Here is a 19,123-nt window from a genome sequence, read left to right on the forward strand (position 1 = left end):
ATTTGACAAAGAGCACAAGCAGGGGGAGGAGCAGAGGGAGAGAGAGAGAAGCAACTCCCCACCGAGCAGGGAGCCCCACGTGGGACTCAATCCCAGGACCCTGGGATCATGACCTGAGCCAAAGGAAGACGCTTAACCCACTGAGTCACCCAGGCACCCCACTATCCTGAAATTCTTTTTTTTTTTTTTTTTTTTTTTATCCTGAAATTCTTAATACTCTTTGAATAAAGGGCTCTGCATTTTCATTTTGCGTGATTTTACACATCACGGTGCTGGTCCTGGGTCCCCGGGGGGCTTGAAGGTTACACATTCATTTCAGCCTGTGGTCTGCCCTTGGCAGCAGAGCCAAACTAGCTCTGGGTTTCAGAGCTGGTCCTCACGGGATTCCAGCCCCTGTAGCCGGCGAGGTCCTCTAGCAAGTGTGCTGTCCAACTCCTACACATCCTGCAAAGCCCAGACAAGCATTACCTCTGTTCTGAATACCACCTTTAGGCAGAAGCAATGCCTCCTCCCACTATGGCATGAATCAGCAGAATAGCCCGATAGGCTCCAAGGCGAGAATTCAAATCTGAGTCTGAGTTCAAATCCCTGCTCTGCCAGTTACCCGTGTGACCTTGGGCAAGTCATTTAACTATTCCCATGCCTTGGTTCCCTTACCTATAAAATAGGTATAATTTTTTTTAAAGATTTTATTTACTTGATAGAGAGCACATGCAAGGGGAGCAGCAGAGGGAGAGGGAGAAGCAGGCTCCCCACTGAGCAGGGAGCCCAACGCGGGGCTCCATCCCAGGACCCCAGGATCGTGACCTGAGCCGAAGGCAGATACTTAACCAACTGAGCCACCCAGGGACCCCTAAAACAGGTATAATTAAAGCACTCACATGATTGTTATAAGGATTAAATAAGTGAATATGTATAAGATGTTTAGAACAATGCCAGATACAGAAAAATGTGAGCTATTATTACTTATAACCATTTCTTCCTCATGCTTATATTAATACTTCCATATTAATGCTTATATAATGTTTCTATTCTGTTTATTATCTTCAGCATTCATACTATTATTAAAACATGAATCCTGTCCTATTTTTCCACTGTATAAGCCAGGAGACTGCAAACCATTCCGGTAAAGAGCTGGATAGTAAATACTTAGGCTTCCGGGGTCATGCATTCTCTGTCCCAAATACTCAGCTCTGCTATTGTAGTGGGAAAACCAACAAGCACGGCTATGTGCCAATAAAACTTCATTTATAAAAAATAGAGAAGGGGCGCATTTGGCCCAATGGTCTGAGTTTGCCGACCCTTGGCTGTGGTCTCCTAATGCTTTCCTGTCCATTTTAGATTAAAATTCAAAATCCTCCCCAGAGCCCAGAAGACCCCACCTTACCTCCCTCTGACCTCCTGCCCCACCACCCCCTTGTCTCTTAATCCAGCCCCTTGTGACATACAGGTTATTCCTCGAACACACAGCTCCCTCTCCACCCAGGGCTCCTCCACGCCTCACCTAGGCCTCCCATCTGGTCACACTGTATGAACATGACATGCTAGACCAGACAGGACTCAGCTCTAAACGCTACATTCCCTCACCTTCCAGATTCATGACTGCTTAATCACTTGGAGCAAAGTGTGACTCCTGGCTGGGCTTACCTGGACCCCTGATTTTTTTAAAAGCTCAGACCCTGCTATCAACACGTTGGTCCTCAAGCCACTTGGGTGGATTTTAACAATGGCCAAAATGAAATTTAATAAGGACAGCTAAGCTGATGACGGTTCAGGGGGTGACTGGACACATTTGCAAATAAAAGTTGAAGGGCTGGGGGTTTCCTCTGCACCAGCAGCCAGTTGCCTACTCACTGGGTGCTGGCCGTGTACAGGGGCAGCATGCGACAGGATGGGGACGCTATCCCACTGTCACTGAGCTCACGTTCCAGGAGACGGAGACAGACACTAGCCAAGGAAATGAATAAGTATTCAAGGTCATCCGAGGGTCTGTTGTTGCTATATCAGGGTGGCATGATCGGGGGCTGGGGTCCGGGGGTGGCTGTCCGTGGGTAGCCAGAGGGGGAGCAGAGCCCTGTGGGAAGAAGCAAGGGTGAGGAGTAGCAGGCAGGGGGAAGAGCGAGGAGCCTGGTGTGGCCGGAGGGTCAGGAGGGGGTGTCAGTAGCAAGTGATGAGGGAAGAAAGGTAGGGTCGGATCAGGGCCAATCTTCTTGGCCATGATGAAGAGTTTTTTTTATTATTTCAACAAGTACAGGAATCATTTAAAGAGGAGAATGGGGCTTGAGGACCTGTGGGGGGAAATATCAAACCTGCAGGCTAGAGCATGGGTTGCAGGGAGGAGACTAAACAGTAAACACAACACAGTTACAGCAATTGATTTGTGGGGGTGTGTGTGTAGGGGTGCTCACCAAGAGGCAGTGGCATTCTTAGGCTCTTCCACGAACTGATTCGTGAAATCCCCACAACCACCCCCCAGTGGAGCACCCATTGGGCCCATTTTACAGATGGGGAAACAGGCCTGGAGAAGTTAAGGAACTTGTTTCTGAGAGCATGCCACTGGCAGTGATGGGGCTGGATTCAAACCCCAGAGGTTGGGCTCTGGAATCCACACCCTGCTCCATCATACTACTTCGCACAACAAATATCTACGGAAGGAAGGAAGGAAGGAAGGAAGGAAGGAAGGAAGGAAGGAAGGAAGGAAGGAAGGAAGGAAGGAAGGAAGGAGGGAAGGGGGCATGGTCATGGAGGGGAGCAGGGCTGTGGGAAGCCCAGCTAGGGGGCTACTGCAACTGTCCAGGCAAGAGGTGACAGGTCCTGAATGAGGGAGAGCAGAACCAGAGGAGTGGACAGAGGTACCAAATACTTCAGAACCATGTGTCTAAAGCAGGAGTCACTAGCTGCAGGTGGCTATGAAGACAAAGTAACAATCCGGTTTCTCTGTCACATTAGCCACATTTCAAGCGCTCGGCAGCCATCAGCACAGAAAGGCCTGATGGCCAGTGCTAAGGGAAGCAGAACCTGGTGCTGGTGTGGGTGTTGGGGGTGAGGGCAGGGCGGCTGCTTCCTCTTCCTCAGGGCCTCTCCATACTCAGCACAGAGAGGTTAGGTGACCTGTGCAGGGTCACACAGCTAGGAAGCCATCTCCAAGGCACACTCTCACCTGCTCCTCTCTGTCAGATGCTGATGAGCAACGCTGTTGCTACCTGGGAGCCTGGAGAGATGTGTGGCTCCCACCTGGTGCACAGGTGCTCAAAAGGCTCCTCTGCCAACTGCTCCCTATATAATCTCGCCTAACGTGTGTTTCTGTTTAAAGACACTTTCATATATATAATTGATTTGTCAACGTTGAACTCACAGCCAACAGCTCTAAAACTCACACCTGAAAGAAGCTCATCCAGCACACGAATTTGCTCCGAAAGGCACAGCTAGCCATCTCGTGCTTAGGAAGACGGCGCTTCAGCCCCACGCTTGGGATGCACTGTTAACGGTGAAATCATGAACAAAAAGCTACAAAAATGCGAACCATGTGGTGCTGAATCTAGCACACAGAGGGCCCCTGCTCATAGCTCGGGAGTTGAAACAGGAAAGGAGAGTTCCCTCAGCTGGGAAGGTGTGCCCTGTTGGGCTGCTCAAACTTTTCCTGGCTCGGCGTGTGTCTTCGAAGAACCCCAAAAGCACCCGGAGTCTCAGTTGGGGGTTACAAATAAATTTTAGCAAGTAGGTGAATTGGCAAATACAGAATCAAGAAATAAGAAGGATTGATTGTATATAATATATATATTATATATATATCTTTTATCTATATATATATCTATATATCTATATATCTTTTATGTTGTACTTCTGTATATTTTTTAAGCCTGGAAACAATCACAGCTACAGTCCATGGAGGGTAGTTTTATAAAACACAGCATTTCTGGGCAGTCACAGAGAGGGAGGCTGGTTTTTGTAGGACCAGAAAGAACGCACTCTAAGGTCCACTGCTGAGTGGAAAAAGCAAGGGCAGACTGGCTGTGTTTTCTAAAATCCAGAGTTCTGGATCCTCCTGGGGGAGGCAAAAACCCCCAGTTAGCTCTAGGAACAATGGGTCAGCATTCTCCCACAGTATAAGTTGTCTCGGGCACAATTGCAGCTGCCCCTCGAATGCGTGTGAGCTTTTCAGTTTGCCACAGTCCCCGCTACTCCCTAATGTCACCCCTGACCTAATCCACCCCCTTCTGTTACCTGCCAGCCTCTCCGAGGCATTTGCACTTGTAAATCCTGGTCTGGGGATACAACAAATGCAAGTAAGCAGCCAGCTGTAGATCTACTGGCCATGTCTAAAAATGCATTAGGAAAACCATGGACATATCTTGGCAGAGAACATTTTAATAAATAAACGCCTTAAAAGTATTTAAAAGAAAAAAGAAAGTCACGTTCATGGCTTATCATGAATATGATTGGCTACCTATCTGTCACCCCATAGGTTTCCCTTGCTTTCGCTTATTAGCATGGCTAAGGGTGACGCAGCATTTTCAAAAATAACTGATGAGTGACAATTATGTTCACTGAGCCTGAAATGACACTATCCGGCACCGTGCTCAGTGCTTTCCGTGAATTGACTCAGGGATGCCTCACAACCCCCTTGGGAGGTGGGTGAAGCTGCCCATTTTACAGGTAAGGAAACTGAGGCTCAGACAGGGTACATGGCTTTCTGTAGCCACGTGTCGAGCTCACCGGCTGCCCCTAAAGTGAAACTCTGGCCTGTCTTGGAGTCAAAACGGCAGTCGCTCAGGAGCCAACGTGCAGCCACATCTGGGGACAGAAATCTAGCAGGACCCACACTCAGGGGTACCTGAGATGGTTTTAAGCTGCACAAGGTCCCCAAAATAAACTGACCAGGACAGCAACAATTGGCACAGACATGATCGCTAAACCCAGCAGATACAATGTGGACCAGGTGAGGATGGTTAACATCACCAGGGACAGGTCACCTTAGTGTCATGTGGGTGTCACATGGGTCTGATGTACCCCCCCTGATATGGTAGCATGAAGAAGTCACCTGGCCTCTGCATAATTCTCCCCCAAACCCATAACTGCAGTCTAGTGACCTAGAACAACATCAGACAAACCCAATTTGAGGGGTGTTCTGCTAAAGCCCCGGTTAGTCCTCAAAACCATCTGGGTCATGGAAAATAAGGAACGTCTGAGAAACTGTCATAGCCAAGGAGAGCCTAGGGAGACATGATGACAAGAAGCAATTCTGGATGGGCTCATGGAACAGAATACAAAAAAAATTAAATATCTGTGTTCACATGCATTTTTACATTTCAATTTAAGTTAAAATTAGTGAACCTACAGTCTACAGTTCAATTAACTGTGATGTCCCAACGCTGGTGTCTTCGGATGACACATGTGTTGTGGTGACGTCACATGTTACTATCAGGAGAAACTGAAACTTGGCAGGTGGGGTATGGGAACTCTATCTCGGCAATTTTTTTGGTAAATCTAAAATAATTTCAAAACTATTCTATTTTTTTAAGCGATTCCACTTAAAGAATAATATTAATTTAACAATAACATGCACATACGGCCAAAACCCTAACCACGGTGCCAGGCAAATGAGGTTGGGGAAACACAAGTTTAAAAAAAAAAAAAAAAAAAAAAAAAAAAAAAAGCTCTGGAATCAGGAGCCTTAAGCCAGACACAACCTTGGCTTTTGTGATCCTACTTCTGCGATCCTACTTCCGGCCCCAAAGAAAGAAGCTGAGGGATCACAGAGGAAGTTCTGCCCATAAAGTTGGTCATCATATTTTTGTTTGGGGATAAAATTTAAATGACCTCAGAGCGCCACACTGGGGTCTGGTCAGGTGTTTCACTGGCTCCCTGGAGGGTCAGTGGTCATCCAAAAGGGACGTTTGTAAATAATGTGGAAACGTGATGTCGGTGGAATGTCAAATGGAAAAGAGTAAGAGAAAAAAGTATGCATATAACTGAGTTCATGTTTATGATTAAAACAGCCTATAGAAAAAAAAAAAAAGAAGAGCTACATCAAGATTCACTGGGGTGAGGGGTGGTTTGGGTGGCTCAGTCTGTTGAGCATCTGACACTTAATTTTAGCTCAGGTCATGATCTCAGGGTCCTGAGATCAAGCCCCATGTTAACCTCTGTCCTCAGCAGGGAATCTGCTTGAGATTCCCTCTCTCTCTCCCTCTGCTTCTCCCCTTACTCACATGCTCTCACTCTCTCTTAAACAAACAAACAAACAAACAAATAAATAAAATCTTTTTTAAAAATCCCCAAACCATTTACTGGGGCCAAGCTTGGCAGTGGACTGTGGGTGAAGTCTTCCTACTATTCACTTATGGGTATTTATCTGCATTAGTCTTACAGTTACAAAAAAAAATTTAAAATATGTGTCCACATGCATTTTGCACTTCAATTTAAGTGAAAATTTAAAAAATTTATTTTGTTTCTATGGTAGAATGGAAAAAAAGAGAAAAAGCAAGTAGAGAGAAGTTAATTGATTCACCTAAAGCTGAGAGTGGGCAAACTTTTTCTGTAAAGGGCTAGAGAGTAAATATTTGAGCCTCTGAGGGACACAAGTGATGTCTATTGCAAATACTCACCCCTCAGTCATAGTGACCCTAAAGCAGCCACAAGCAACACAGACATGAATGCGTGTGACTGTGTTCTGATCAAAATTTATTTATATAAACAGACCAAGGGCTGGATTTGGCCCTTGGGTCATACTTTGTTGATCTTGCCCTAAAAATTACAGAGGTCTAACTCAGGGATCCTTGGATCTGTGCAAGTAGAGGTTCTATTGCAGCCAGGATTCTGATTCCTAGGCCTGGGTTTCTCTCCTGAACACCATGGTGCCTCCCACAAGCAAGGCTCAGCAAAACTCCGGCAAAATACCACCACTACATCAGACAACCAGCCAACAATGATGCGGCACCTACTACAAGCCAGGGACCATGCTAAGTTATCCCCCTCAATACTGCCCCTTTGGTCCTCCCAACAACCCCAGGGGTGGGGTCACAATTGATATCCCCATTCTACAGATGAGAACACTGAGGTTTGCAGACTTACCCAGCCTGCACAAGGACAAACTGCCAGCATGCAGTGAGGCAGGAAAGCAGACCTAGCCCTGTGCCTCCAAGGGCCCACCTCCTAACCACAGCACTGCCCTCTTGAGGTATCTGTGTCCCCTCAATATTAGACCATGTTATCAAAAAACATCTTAAAAATCCTGTAGGCTTCTACTGGGAAGTATTTCTTCTTCCAAACTAGAGCAGAAGGGATAAGGCAAGGTGGGGTCAAGGTAGGAGGCCTGCGGGCACCTGGGTGGCTCAATGGTTCAGCATCTGTCTTTGGCCCAGGTCACAATCCTGGGGTCCTGGGATTGAGTCCCACATCGGGCTCCCCACAGGGAGCCTGCTTCTCCCTCTGCCTGTGTCTCTGCCTCTCTCTCTGTGTCTCTCATGAATAAATAAATAAAATCTTAAAAAAAAAAAAAAAAGCCTTGTGATGACTCTGAGCCATCTGGATAACCTTGACAATCTCCGTATATTAAGGTCCACTGATTAGCAACCTTAACAGCATCTGCAATCTTCATGCCCCCAGGCCACGTGACCTGACATACAGCTTCCAGAAATTAGGATGCAGAGGTCACTGGGGGGTGGGGGTGGGGTGGGGGTGGGCATTATCCTGCCTATGACAGGAGGGATGTTCCTGAGTATAGAAGATTCCCTGAATGATTCTAAACTGAGCTCTAACGTATTTGGGTCTTTGAAGACACAGTGATGCCAACCAAATATGGCACAAACGTGCTTGCTCACTGTGACCTGTTAGGGCAAGTAACACAAACCAAGGTTTCTTCACTAACAGAGATGCCTTCCACCTTCACACAGCTGTTCTGCAAAGAGGCGCAACTCTGTCAATAGTTCAGGGCCGAGCATGCAGTAAGTGCTCAATAAATGCGAGTTCTAGGAAAGGGGGATGGTGCAGAGCCAGACGTCGCCAGGTCCCACTGGCAGTTGGGATGTGCCTACCTTGGCACGAGGACTTCCGTTCAGCAAACGTTGAGCGTGCATCTACTCCACGCCAGATACAAGCGAGGCATCAGCAACGGTAGGCAAAGGCCTCGCCCTCAGGGACCTTTTCTCTTTAGTAGGTTGCATCTCGACCATAGAAAAACAGGAGGAAAAAAAAAAAAATACAGAGGCTCCACTTACGTGCACAGAATGGACTGGTCCTCTCGATCTGCAAACAGAAAGAAAAAAGGTCGTGAATTAGAAGTAGCTCCAAGCTGAGGGTCTGGATATGCCTCCCCACCAGCACCCCCATCCAAAGCTTCTGCACACCTGCCCCACCAAAGGGGGTGACGGGCCAACTGGACTCATTGCCCAGGGCGGAGCCAAGAGGACAGCAGGGCTCTTTTAGATACTCCTCCCTACCCCCACGTCCTGGAGGCAGCCCCAGAAAGATGCTGGGGCCTGGCTAGTTTGGAAGGCCGTGGGCATCCCAGCGCCTCCAGCTCCAGGGGTGGGTGGGGTGGGGACCCGGGATCCCAATCTGCCAGACAGAACAGACCGGGGTCCCACTCAGCCACTTCTCAGCTCTGTGGCCTTGGGTGGATAGTCTTAACCCCTCTATGCCTCGGTTTCTGCACCTGGAATGTAGGGTAGTGGACAGTTTGGGTTTGAAAACCTAGGATTTCCTTTTTTTAAAAAAGGTTTTATTTATTTATTCATGAGAGACACAGAAAGAGAGAGGCAGAGACATAGGCAGAGGGAGAAGCAGGCTTCATGCGGGGAGCCCGATGTGGGACTTGATCCCAAGACTCCAGGATCACGCCTTGAGCCAAAGGCACTTGACCACTGAGCCACCCAGGTACCCCTGGAAGTTTCTTTAAAAGTCCAACATAGGGGCGCATCTGGGTGGATCAGTCGGTTAAGTATCTGACTCTTGATTTAGGCTCAAGTCCTGATCCCAGGGTCATAAGCTCAGCTTGAGATTCCCTCTCCACCCCACTTGCCCGTGCTCTCTCTAAAGAAATAAATAAAAAGAGGTATATCGCTATACATGCACGCACACACATACACGTATATATGCACACACACCCTCAAGTACCTATATACGCATTGGCTATACAGTGAAGCCACCAACTTGACACGGCCCGCAGTGGCTGGCCCTGAGGAGAGGGTTCCTGAGAATCAGAACAGGTGGGACACCTACTTTCACGCCATCTGCTTCTAACCTGTTCACGTTTGTGCTATGGGCATGCATTGCCATCCCCTCATCTCGCCGAAAATTGGCCAATGCAAACAATACTCTTTACTGCTCTTGAGGAAACCACTATAACTCCGAAGCTTAGGACACAGAGAAGGGAAACAGCCACCACTACCCACAATGCCTCCAGTAAGTGCCCCTCCGGAGTGCTCACTGCCCCTCACACCTGTGCTGAGCTCCTTCGGTGCTACGTAACCCATTTAATCCCCATGGCAGCCCCAGAGGTGAGCCCTGGCTTCACCCCCATTTTACAGATGAGGAAAACAGAGTGCAGAAGGAAGGTGACCTGCCTCAGGTCATTGTGCACCCCCGCCCCAGGTCACTGCCCCCCCCCAACCCCAGGAGATATGTCTGCTCTGAAACTCAGAAGGTGACCTTATTTAAAATCAGGGTGTTACAGGTATAATGAAAGATCTCCAGATGAGATGATCTGGGACTTAGGGTAGGATCTAAATCAATGACCAGAGCTCTTATTATTAAGAGAAAGGATGGTGAGATTAGAGACACAGGGAGAGGGGATCCCTGGGTGGCTCAGCAGTTTAATGCCTGCCTTTGGCCCAGGGTGTGATCCTGGAGACCTGGGATCGAGTCCCACGTCGGGCTCCCTGTGTGGAGCCTGCTTCTCCCTCTGCCTCTCTCTCTCTCTCTCTCTCTCTCTCTATCATGAATAAGTAAATAAAATCTTTTAAAAAAAGAGAGAGAGAGAGAGAGACAGGGAGAAGGCCGTGTGAAGGAGGAGGAGAGACGGGAGGGATGTGTCTACAAGCCGAGGAATGCCAAGGAGCCAGCCACCACCCAAAGCCAGGAGAGAGACACAACCCAGATTCTTCCTTAGAGCCTCCAGAAGGAGCCAGCCCTGCCAATGCCTTGACTTTGGGCCTCCAGAGCGGTCAGAGAAAACAAATCCCATTTCTCCGGCCACCAAGTCCATAGCAGTTTGTACAGCAGCCCTAGAAAATGAGCACAGTCTCACAGCTAGCAGGGGCAGGCTGTTTTTCCTTCCTCGGGCAACCCACACTCATGCACAGGTGGCACCTCCTGCTGAGATTAAAACAGAGGAAAAAACTTAAATGTCCCCAGTGCATTGTAGAGAGAGACTGAAGTCAGGGGCACCTCTCCTGTCCATGGGGCATCTGCAGAGGGAGGCGCCTGGCATAGGTACAACCTGGCTCCTCGTCCTGGCATCAGGGAATGTGGATGTGTGGGTCTCTAACTTCCACCCAGAAGGAGAAACCCACTCAGGAGCAGAGCAAAATAAGAAACTCATTAAAAACAGTCAGGGGGCACCTGGGTGGCTCAGTCGGTTCCGTGCCTGCCATCGGCTCAGGTCATGATCCCAGGGCCTTGGGTCCGAGCCCTGCACTGGGCTCCTTGCTCAGCGGGGAGTCTGCTTCTGCCTCTGCCTCTCACCCTACTCATTCTCTCTCTCTCTCTTTCAAATAAATAAATAAAATCTTAAAAAAAAAAAAAAAAAACCAGATCACCCTGTGATCAGAACCAAGCAGAGGGGCACCCTGCCCCTGGGGGCTGGCCCAGACAACCTCCACTATTTTCAGGAATGATTTTGAGACTGACAGACAGACAGGCTCTCCTGATCCATCTGCTCCAGAGAGAGGGGGGTCAGGCTTCCCCCAGCAGCCTTGGGAAGCCTGGCCCAGAGCACAGGAAATTTATAGGGTCAGGCACTGGTCCTGGGGCCTTTCCTCACAGGAGGTCCCCAGGAGAGGCAGCAGGGGGCCATCGGGGACCTCAGGCCGGGGACATTCCCATCGGAAACACACGGCCCGCAGGCGTGGGAAGCTGACGGCGCCGGCCACGGGGCGCAGGGAGGCCTGGCGTGGGCACCGCGGACTGACCCGCACCTTCCATCTGACCCGAGGGAGCAAGAGTCGTCTGGATGTGGGAAGCAGGGTACCCCCCGCCCCGCCCGAACTTTGCACGCTGCCGCTCCTGCCCACAGCACCCTGGCCCTGCCTGACCCATTTTCCTCCTCCTCCTTATCCCCCTGGAGGTGAAATTCGCCTAACACAAAAGTAACCAAGTCAAAGCCAACACTTGGGCAGTGTGTTGTATGTTCACAGCGTTGTGCACTGTGCATGGTGTGCCTAGGGCACATCTAGTTCTGGAACATTCTCATCTGCCCATTCACCGGTCACTCTTCATTCCCCACTCCGTTAACCCCCAATCTGCTTTCTTCTCTACAGATTTACCTATTCCAGACATTTCCCAAAAATCCAATTGTACAGAATGTAGCCTTTTGTGTCTGCCTTGTTTCACTTAGCATGATGTTTGCACAATTCCTCCCTGTTATTGACATGTGTCCGAACTTCCTTCCTTTCTATGGCTTGGTAATATTCCATTACATGGATATACCATATTTTGTGTGTCCATTCGTCCAACGATGGGCATTTGGGTTGTTTCTTATCTTTCAGCTACTGTGGATAGTGCTACTCTGAACATTCAAGTACAAGTTTTTATTTGAGAATTCATTTTCAATTCTTTAGGGTATATACCCCAATCCACTATTTTTTTTAAAGATTTATTTATTTGAAAGAGAACAAGAGAAAGCAAGCATGAGCAGTGGGGGGAGGAGGGAAGGCAGAGAATCTCAAGCAGACACCCTGCTGAGCATGGAGCTGGACACAGGGCTTGGTCTCATGACCCTGAGATCATGACCTGAGCCAAAACCAATAGTCAGATGATCACCCTACTGAGCCACCCAGGTGCCCCATCCCAATCCATTCTTGAAACGGCATCTTGACAGTCACCTCCTCTATGATTTTTCTCTGACTCTATACCTCCCTAGAGCTAAATTGGAGGCCCTTCTACTGCATGCCCCCTCTGGGGCTACCATGGATAGTGGTACAGGTCGTACACTGCGTAACTCTAGAGGGAACCATTCACATGGGTCATTATAGATTTGTACATTTATTAAGACAATCTTCTAACAGGTGGAGGAAAAGTGTCTTGAGAAAAGAGTGCCTTTCTCTATTTTTACAAAGACACCATGTCACTTAGTGGTGGCCCTGGCCAAAGGTTCCCTCCATCATAGCACTTAATCTCATTACGATCATTGTTTCACCTCAATATTTTGTAGCAGGAAAGGGTACAGATTATCTGGAAAAATAACCGGTGATTTATCCATGATAGGACAGGCAGGGTTTTTCTTTTCCAACTTTGTAAAAATTACACTACTTTACATTATTGATAATAGCTCATAAGTAGAAACAATAAAAAGAAATCCATCAGCTGCTAAGGGGATAGACAAAATGGGGTACATCCATAGAGTGGAGTATTACTCTGCCATAAAGAAGAAATAAAGCACTGACACTTGCTACAACATGAAGCCATTCTGCTCAGGGAGGGCCACATCTGGTAGCATTCATTCCATTGATAGGAAGTGTCCAAAGTAGACAAATCTAAAGAGACCAAGTAGACAAGCAATCGCCTGGGAACTGTAGGTAGGACAGGGAAGTGACTACCGACGGGCACGCAATTTTTTGGCTGGGGGAGGGTGAGAGAAATATAAAATTAGATTGTGCTGATGACTGCATACTCCTGTAAATTCACAAAAGACCAGGGAATTGTATACTTTAGATGGATTAATCTGGGACACCTCGGTGGCTCAGTGGTTGAGCATCTGCCTTCGGCTCAGGGCGCGATCCAGGGGTCCTGGGATCGAGTCCCACATTGAGCTCCTTGCATGGGGCCTGCTTCTCCTCCCTCTGCCTCTCTCTGTGTCTCTCATGAATAAATAAATAAATAAATAAATAAATAAATAAATAAATAAATAAAATAATAAATGGATTAATTTGTGGTATATAAATCATACCATAAAACTTTTTAAAAGATTTTATTCATCTATTTGATGGAGAGAGAGAGAGTGCACAGGCAGGGGGAGGGGCATAGGCAGAGGGAGAAGCAGGCTCCCCACTGAGCAGGGAGCCTGACTCAGAGCTCAATCCCAGGACCCTAAGATCATGACCTGAGCCCAAGGCAGATGCTTACCTGACTGAGCCACCTCAGCACCCCCACAATAAAACTTTTTAAAAAAACGATGCTAAGCTTATACCATGTCTGAATCGAGAGCCCGGACTCCTTAAACTTCACACAGAGCTATTTGTTTTTCACAAGTTACAAAACTGCTTTCAATGCTTCTCCTCCCAGCCCTGAAATGCTGAAGGTCAAGGGCTGTGCCTGTTCTCAGGTGCCAGGAACAGTGCCTGACACATAGTAGGTACCGGGGAAACGCTTCGTCATTGGCATCTCTTCTCTCAAGGCAACCGAGACAGAAGCAATGGTGAACACTTCCATCTGCGGTCACATACTCACTCAGCAAACAAGTCCTGACCCCCTACCATGTGCCAGCCCCTAGAAACGTGAAATTCATGAAGACCTCTGGAAGTCTGCTTTCGAGAGGCTTACAAGGCAGTGTGGGAGTCAGATGGGCAAAGCAATGACCAGAAGGAGTGAGCAATTCCTAGGACGGGTATTTGCTGCTGCCTGAGAGAGGGATGGTTTAAGTCTTGGCAGCTGAAGTGATACTGAGCTGCCTGGAGAAGATTGTGTAGGAATCCACGAAGCAGATGCCTCTCAAGCAGAGGGTCTGGGACACAGAGGGTCCCACAGACAGAGAGGACACAGTCCAGGAGCCGAGGTGTGCAGAGCTGGAGCTGGCATTCCAGCCTCACCCAGCCCGGAGCCCTGGGGCTCTCCTTACCTCACACTCACCCCTACACATGCCCCTCTCTCTCCTCCTTCTCCCCAGACTTGGGGTCTGGCCTTGGACATGCAAGTCTGCCGGTGAGCTTTCCGAAGAGATAAAGGACTCCGGTGGTCCCTCCCCCGAAGCGGGCCCGAAGACTCTCAGGGGACGCCCAGCTCCCCACAGACCAGCTATTTCGGCCCGATCCCAAACACAAGCTCGTGGTTTACGGCTGGGGAGCCAGAGGCCTGCAGGCTGACCATAAAAGGAGAAAACCAAGCTGGGACTAAGAACAGACCCAGGCTCGCTGCTTCTCTTCCTTCCCATGCCAGGCTGCTAGGGGACCCAGCAAGGGGGAGGTGGCCAAGCCTGGGTCCCTGTAGGGTCACCTCCACCCATGAAAGTGGAGGCCAGAAGGTTCCAGATGACAGCTAACACCTGCTGCACTTGCTGTGAACAGGCGGCGTGTTCCCCATGCACTGTCCAAATTAACCCTTGCCACAATTGGAACAGGCCCAATTATTAGCCTCACAGGACAAAAGCAAACCGGACACAAAGAAGTGAGTGCATTGCAGAACGGGGATTTGAACCCAGCTCCAGAGCCCATGCCCTAACCCACTATACACTCTGCAGGTCAGGATCCTTCTCTTCCTCTGGACTTCCTCTCCCACCTTCTCCTCCAGCAGAGCTGCTAGGAAGAGATTCTGCGTGGGAAGAGATACTTCTGAGGGTTTGTGCTGGACCCCAGCAGGAACCCAAACCCACACAGAGCACTGGCATCTTTAACGGCAGACCTGGCCAGTTGATGGATGGGGTCAGGGAAAAACCAATATTTTCATGGTGGTCTCTTGGGCCTCAGCTCCCCCGGCCCCACTCTCCCTCCTTCTCTCTGCTCCAGCCCCAACCAGTCTATGGATCCCAGAGCCACCTCCTTGTTATGCCCATGTGTCGCCTCGCCTGCCCTCCCAGAATATGACAGGCCCCAGGGTCCAGCTGACAGCTCCCTGGAACTCCCTTCCATAGCACATGTATTTGTGGGGATGATGTGATTAATCCCCACCTTTTCCCTCGCCTCATCCCCGCCGAGTAGATGGTGCCCCTCCTCACCATCCCACAGCCCACAGTGGGGTCTCAACACTGTTGAATCAAAAGGGGAACAGGGAGACAGATTCTCTTTGAGGTCAGCAGAACACCGAGGGAACAACAGGCACCAGCCAGAGCTTCCCAAGCCCCCTAAGCATGCCTGCTTCTTCAACTCAATACTTACTGCTTGTTAAAAAAAAAAAAAAAAAAAAAGGAAAAGAAAAGAATTCTCCCGAGCTCTCACCCCTTCGAGTAAGACACCACAGGCGGTCCATAAAAGGCTCATCAGAATCAGATGATCCTTTCCCCTTCCTCATTTCCTGGCAAAGAACGTGAACCTCTCATGATAGCTCAGAGAGCCGATCTACACGTCCCAGGGCCTCAGCGAGGACCAAGCCGGGCAGACGGAGCCACCGTCTGTCCTCCCTGCCACCAGGCCAGATGCAGAGCCAAGAGCCGCTGCAAAATCTCCAACCATGCATCTGGTCCCCGCTCTCCGGGGCCACATTGTCAAAGGAGCACGGTCTCTGGAGCAAAGCCACCTGGAATGACTGCCAGGCTCCACCTCTGAGGCAAGACACTGTCCTTACGAGGAACACAGGGACCAAAATCCACACCTTTCAAGGACATGAAAGCAGTGAAGACTGGGTGCACAAAGCTTAAAATTGCCCCTGCACGTTGAGGCCCTCAGCACCTGCTCTGATCGTTGCCAGGGCCGTCATCAATGTCATCCGAAATGGAGAGTTCGAGAGAAGTGATTCTGGACAGCAGTGATTCTGTCCCGAGGGCACAGGGTATCGGGCCAGGTTCAGCGCTTTCAAGCGAGAAGGGCTAAGCCTGCTGCCCCTCAGCCTCCTGGGGCCTCGGTTTCCTGGTCTGTGAAATGGGGGTAACAGCACCCCACTACCACACTACCAGCCTTGGAGGGAAGATAAATGCTTCAAGGGCAGCAGAAGGTGACACCTCCAGGTGGGACACCGGGCTCTAGGGCCAACTTGCTTGGTACCCTGAGTGTCGGTTTCATCCGTCTGTCCAGTGGGCAGGCTCTGCCGCTGGGTACGGTCCTGCATGGTGCCGGAGAGGGCCGAGCCCTGCAGGCTTTCCAGAGCGGTCAGCCAGAGGGACATCAGTGTCATCCCTCTCCCTGCCAAGCTTCCAGAGCAGCCTCTGGGGAGGGGGGTGAGCCTGAAGAGCCCCCAGGCCCTGCAGCACCCTAGGGCCTGCTGACCCCAGAGAGAGGGATGCCACTGAGTGTGAGAACTTGCAAAGCAGAGAGCTTAGAGGTTAGATCATGCCATCTCCCAGATTTCCCTTCAGTTTGAAGAGGGTTCAGCCAAGAGCCCCCAGCTGATAGAGGCCCACCGGCTGTGCTTTCTTTTTTAATCCCCTGAGAGTGGCCCTTGGTGCTAACTACATGAGGATGAAACACTCCCAGCTGCTATCTTGCACAGGGTAACAAATCCTGAGGGCTCCACTCAACACATCAGAAGGAAATCAATCCTATGTGCCTTTCACACCCTTCCCCCAGGCCCCCCACCTCACCCGGGCAGGAGAGGCAGGAGATCCGAAGTGGCTTATCAGGAAAGCCTCAATAGTGGTGCTTTCCCCACTTAACACCCTATTAATTTACCCCGATCACCTAGCGGTTACTTTGCCAGGGCTGAGCCTGCCACACACCAGACAGGTAAGATGAGAGACATTTCCAGGAGCAAACCACCTTCCCTGGGGACCGTCAGGGGCTCAATGCAGCAGCTAGGGCCACCCACCGACCGGCAAGCCTTAGGTGTGGGCAGCAGATAAGCCAAGTTCAAATCCAGCTCTGACACTCACGGGACCTTTGGCAAGTTCTTCACCTCCCCAAGCCTCAGTTTCCTAGGCTCTAAAATGAGGCTAATAATTGCACCTGCCTCCAGGGTTGGATGTGTGCACAAGTTGTATAAACACAGGCCCACGTGCACACGCACACCTCAGAGATGAAGGGAGGAGAAGTTGATGAAAACTTTTGAAAGGATTTGGTATTTGCTGTTTTATAAAAACCAGCAATGGGGGGGGCACCTGGGTGGCTCAGTGGTTGAGAGTCTGCCTTTGGCTCAGGTCGTGATCCCAGGGTCCTTGGATCGAGTCCTGCATTGGGCTCCCTGAGGGGAGCCTGCTTCTCCCTCTGCCTGTGTCTCTGCCTCTCTCTGTGTGTCTCTCATGAATAAATAAATAAAATATTTTTTAAAAATAGCAACGGAAATGTGATGGGGAAGAATAAAAACGTTGTTGGCCCTCCTGACTTTATAATTTAGTATTATTTTTATTCTGGATTACCCATGTGGACACTATAATAGTTTCAAGGCTTAATTTTATTTTACTTATTTTTTTAAAAAGATTTTTTTATTTGAGAGAGAGAGAGAGCACAAGCTGGGGGGAGGGAGGAACAGAGGGAGAGGGAGAAGCAGACTCCCTGCTGAGCAGGGAGCCTGATGTGGGGCTTGAGTCCAGGACCCTAGGATCATGACCGGAGCTGAAGGCAGACGCTTAACTGACTGATTTACCCAGGCGCCCCAAGGCTTAATTCTAAAGATCTTAATCTGATCTTGTCTGCCTTGCAGTTTGGGGGTTAGGATTACTGGAAATATTCCTGTAAATCCCTGAGCACAGAGGAGGCACATATTAAAAATCCATTATCACTGGGGCTCCTGGCTGGCTCAGTAGGTAGAGCGTATTTGACTCTTGATCTCGGGATTGTGAGTTCGAGCACCACGTTGGATGTAGAGATGACTTATAATACGTTTTGGGGGGAAATCCACTATTGTGATTTTGGGGGAAAATCCACTATTGTGATTATCACTTCTTTGAAAAGAAGGTTTGAGGGAATTTCCATTGAGGAATAGTGGGTTGGGCACACACAGCTACTGCTCCTTCCTCCCCTAACCTGAGTAAAATTCCAGTAAAGGGATTTTTCAAGCACACATGAACCAGTTGAAATGAACTGGAAAAGAATGAAGAGTAATGAAGTCTTGGAAGCCAGAAAATGGGATGAGTGAGGACAGGCCCAGGAAAGAAGTCTAAGCTGGCAGTGGGGAAAGCTAGAAGCGACCCAATTTCATCACAGAACCCCCTGTCCCCTCAGTAACTGGCAGCAGCAGGGGGCTCATGAAGACAGGGCAAAGGAGGACACATGCAAATACAAGGATTGCCTGCAAGTCTGTTTGAGAAGGTGCTAGATCAGCAAGATACAAGTGACTGCCCTTGCCATGGCCCATAGCAGGAGGCAGATTTTATTTTCTGAAGAATAAAATTCCTGGAGGGGTGAGGGGCACCAGGGACTGTACTGAAAGGATAATCTGCAAGTTTCATTCCACAGTTTGAAATGCTTAGCCTCTGGACTAGACCCTCAAAATGACGGTAGACAGATCTTTACCCTCCAGGAAGAAGATTGCATGAATCTTCCCTGAAAAAGCTAATCAGCCCAAGGACAAGAAAAGATGGAAAGATCTATCAGAAGTGCCCCAGTGCGATGGCCCAGCTCTAACCAAACTATAGCCAAGCTCATCACCAGCAAGCTCCTCCTGCAAAGCCTGTTGAGCACCCGGCAACGTTGCACTGGATCATCCCAGATGAACAGACAGCGGAGAATCAGCAGACGTCTGAAGAAAGCTACTAATACATCAGACAGAAGTTGAAATAAATCGCTAGGAGGTGACAGCCCAGAAAAAAAGAAGAAGAGAAGGAGATGAAAAAGGGAACAGTTCAATTCTGGACATGAGAAGACTTCTAGAAAAGCAGAATAGAGAACACAGAGAGAAATAAATCATCAAGGAAGTAATTCACAAAAATTTCCCAGAATTTAACGCCAGGAGTTTATAGATTAAGAGCATCCACGAAGCCTCTAGCTCAGTGGGTGAAAGCAGACCCGTGACAAATCACATCATCATGAACACAGGGATAAAGAGAGCTCTAAACGCTTCCAGAGGAGAAGAAAAAAAAAATTGGTCACACACAAGAGATTAAGAATCAGATTGGCAAAAAAAAAAAAAAAAAAAAAGATTTTTTAATCCTATTGGCTTTTAT

At 49.0% G+C, this 19,123-nt stretch overlaps 1 protein-coding gene across 4 annotated transcripts in view; it reads right to left on the reverse strand.

Annotated features, from left to right (window-relative positions):
- Positions 1-19,123, reverse strand: part of MYH11 (myosin heavy chain 11) — a 115,286-nt gene that overhangs the window by 63,977 nt on the left and 32,186 nt on the right. For all 4 annotated transcript variants that reach the window (XM_072835895.1, XM_072835897.1, XM_072835894.1 and 1 more), the window contains exon 4: positions 8,220-8,247. In XM_072835895.1, the coding sequence (XP_072691996.1) occupies positions 8,220-8,247 (28 nt within the window). The remainder of the gene's footprint in view (positions 1-8,219; positions 8,248-19,123) is intronic.

This window comes from Canis lupus, chromosome 8, assembly GCF_048164855.1.
Source record: "Canis lupus baileyi chromosome 8, mCanLup2.hap1, whole genome shotgun sequence".
In the NCBI taxonomy this organism is placed as follows: domain Eukaryota; kingdom Metazoa; phylum Chordata; class Mammalia; order Carnivora; family Canidae; genus Canis; species Canis lupus.